Raw genomic sequence first — 2,500 nt, 5'->3', positions numbered from 1 at the left:
AGAGGGTTTCTCACCTGTCCGCAGCAGGACGTCGTCGCTCTGGTCACTGAGCGTCTCCAGGTTCTTCCTGCGCGCGCCGCTCTTCTTCAGGCGGATCACCTCGGAAGCGAGCGTCGACAGCTTGGCCTCGTAGTCGTGAACCAGCTTCTCAATCTTGGCCTCAAAGTCGGCCAAGTCCTTCCGCATCTTGGGGATGGTGCCGATCTCCTCCTCGAGGGCAGGGACTCTCGACTTGAGCTGGAGTACCTCGGCCTCCAGCCTGGCCTCGCTCTCTCGTCGCTGGCTGAGGTCGTGCTCGAGGAGGGCCACGCGCTCGTACAAGGCCATGTGTCTCTCGTGGTTCGCAAGGACCTTGGGGAGGGGATGGTTATCTGCCTCGTGAAACTCGCTGTTGGTTTGCAGAATATGGCCATCTTGTGCTTTAATAATCCACACACACACACACACACACACACACACACACACACACACACACACACACACACACACACACACACACACACACACACACACACACACACACACACATACACCACACCCACCCCACATCCACAAACAAACAAACACACACACACACACACACACACACACACACACACACACACACACACACACACACACATATATATATATATATATATATATATATATATATATGTGTGTGTGTGTGTGTGTGTGTGTGTGTGTGTGTGTGTGTGTGTGTGTGTGTGTGTGTGTGTGTGTATATATATATATATATATATATATATATATATATATATATAACTACAATAATAATGGTTATAACTACGGTAATAACACCATGATACAACGATGGTAATGAGAATCAGAATGAAAAGATAACGACAATGATAATGGTCGTAATGGTAATGAAAATAATGATAATGATTATAGTAGTGATAATGATAATAATGATGATAATGATAATGATGATAATGATAATAACAATGATGAAAATAATAATGGAAATGATAATAATAGTAATAATGATGGTGATAATAATAACAGTAATGATAATAATAGCAATAATGATAACAGTAATGGTGGTAATTATGTTAATAATTATAATAATAAGAATAGTGATAATAATAATAATAATAATAACAAGAACAACTACAATAATTATAATAACAATAGTAATTTTAACAATTATCATGATAATGATGGCAATTGTGATTATGATAATATAATAATAATAATATTAATAATAATAATAATGATAATAATGATTATAGTAATAATAATATTAATGATGATGATAACAATAATAAAGACAATAATGATAATTATGATAGTAATAATAGTAATTACAACAACAGCAATGATAATGATGATAATAAAAATAATACTAATATACTAATATTGATAAAATTGATAATAATAATAACAATGATACTGATGATGATAATAATAACAGCAATTATCATGATATTCATATTGATGATGATAATATCAGTCATAATAACAATAATAATGATAATGACAATAATAGTAATGATAATGACAATAATGATAATGATAATAATGATACTACTACTGCTAATGATAATAATAACAACAACAATAATTATAATGATGATGATAATAATATCAATGATAGTGATAACAGTAATAATAATAATAATAATAATAATAATAATGATAATTGCAATAACGATCATAATGATACTACTACAAGTAGTAGTAGTAGTAGTAGTAAAAAAGAAAAAAACACCAGAAAATGAACTGGAATGGAACATCCATTTTGGTTATTTGTTTCATCCGAGCAGGAGTTATTGACGTGTTCGAAACGTTGCGATCAATTTTTTTTCATGATACGGCTGTTTCTTTTTAGCTTTTGTATATGTTACTGTGTTTTTGTTCAACAATAGTAGATGCAACTGTATAAGTAATAGAGGTAATAGTAGGAATAGTTGTAGCAGTTGTAGCACTACATTAGCATCAATAGTAGTTGTAGTGGTGTTAATAGTAGTTAGTTAAGAGGTACTGTTATTTATAGTAGTAGAAATAGCAGTAATAGTAGTAGTAGTAGTAGTAGTAGTAGTAGTTTGTTAGGAGGCACTGTTAGTCATAGTAGTAGTAGTAGCAGTAATAGTAGTAGTAGTAGTAACAGCAGTAGCACCAGTAATAGCAATCATAACAACGACAGCTACATAAATAACAGCAATGATGATGCTGATGGCCGTGATGATGATGATAATAATAATAACGATTACGATTACGATTATGATTACGATGATAATGATTATGATAATGATGATGGTTATGATGATGATGATGATGATGATGATGATGATGATGATGATGATTGATGATGGTTATGATGATGATGATGATGATGATGATGGTTATAATGATGATGATGATGATGATGGTTATGATGATGATGGTGATGATGATGATTGTGGCAGTAAAAAGAATCATAATATAACAATATAATGATGATAATCATGAGAAAAATGATAGCAGTAATTATAATAACGATGATGATGATGATAAT

At 32.7% G+C, this 2,500-nt stretch overlaps 1 protein-coding gene across 7 annotated transcripts in view; it reads right to left on the bottom strand.

Annotated features, from left to right (window-relative positions):
* Positions 1 to 2,500, bottom strand: part of LOC119573183 — an 11,115-nt gene that overhangs the window by 6,510 nt on the left and 2,105 nt on the right. For 5 of the 7 annotated variants that reach the window (XM_037920257.1, XM_037920256.1, XM_037920259.1 and 2 more), the window contains exon 3: positions 16 to 351. In XM_037920257.1, the coding sequence (XP_037776185.1) occupies positions 16 to 351 (336 nt within the window). Of the gene's footprint in view, positions 1 to 14; positions 352 to 2,500 lie in introns of all 7 variants that reach the window. The other 2 variants (XM_037920263.1, XM_037920262.1) reach the window with 1 other exon arrangement.

This window comes from Penaeus monodon, chromosome 5, assembly GCF_015228065.2.
Source record: "Penaeus monodon isolate SGIC_2016 chromosome 5, NSTDA_Pmon_1, whole genome shotgun sequence".
NCBI classification, from domain to species: Eukaryota; Metazoa; Arthropoda; class Malacostraca; order Decapoda; family Penaeidae; genus Penaeus; species Penaeus monodon.
This window is presented reverse-complemented; position numbering and strand designations above follow the sequence as displayed.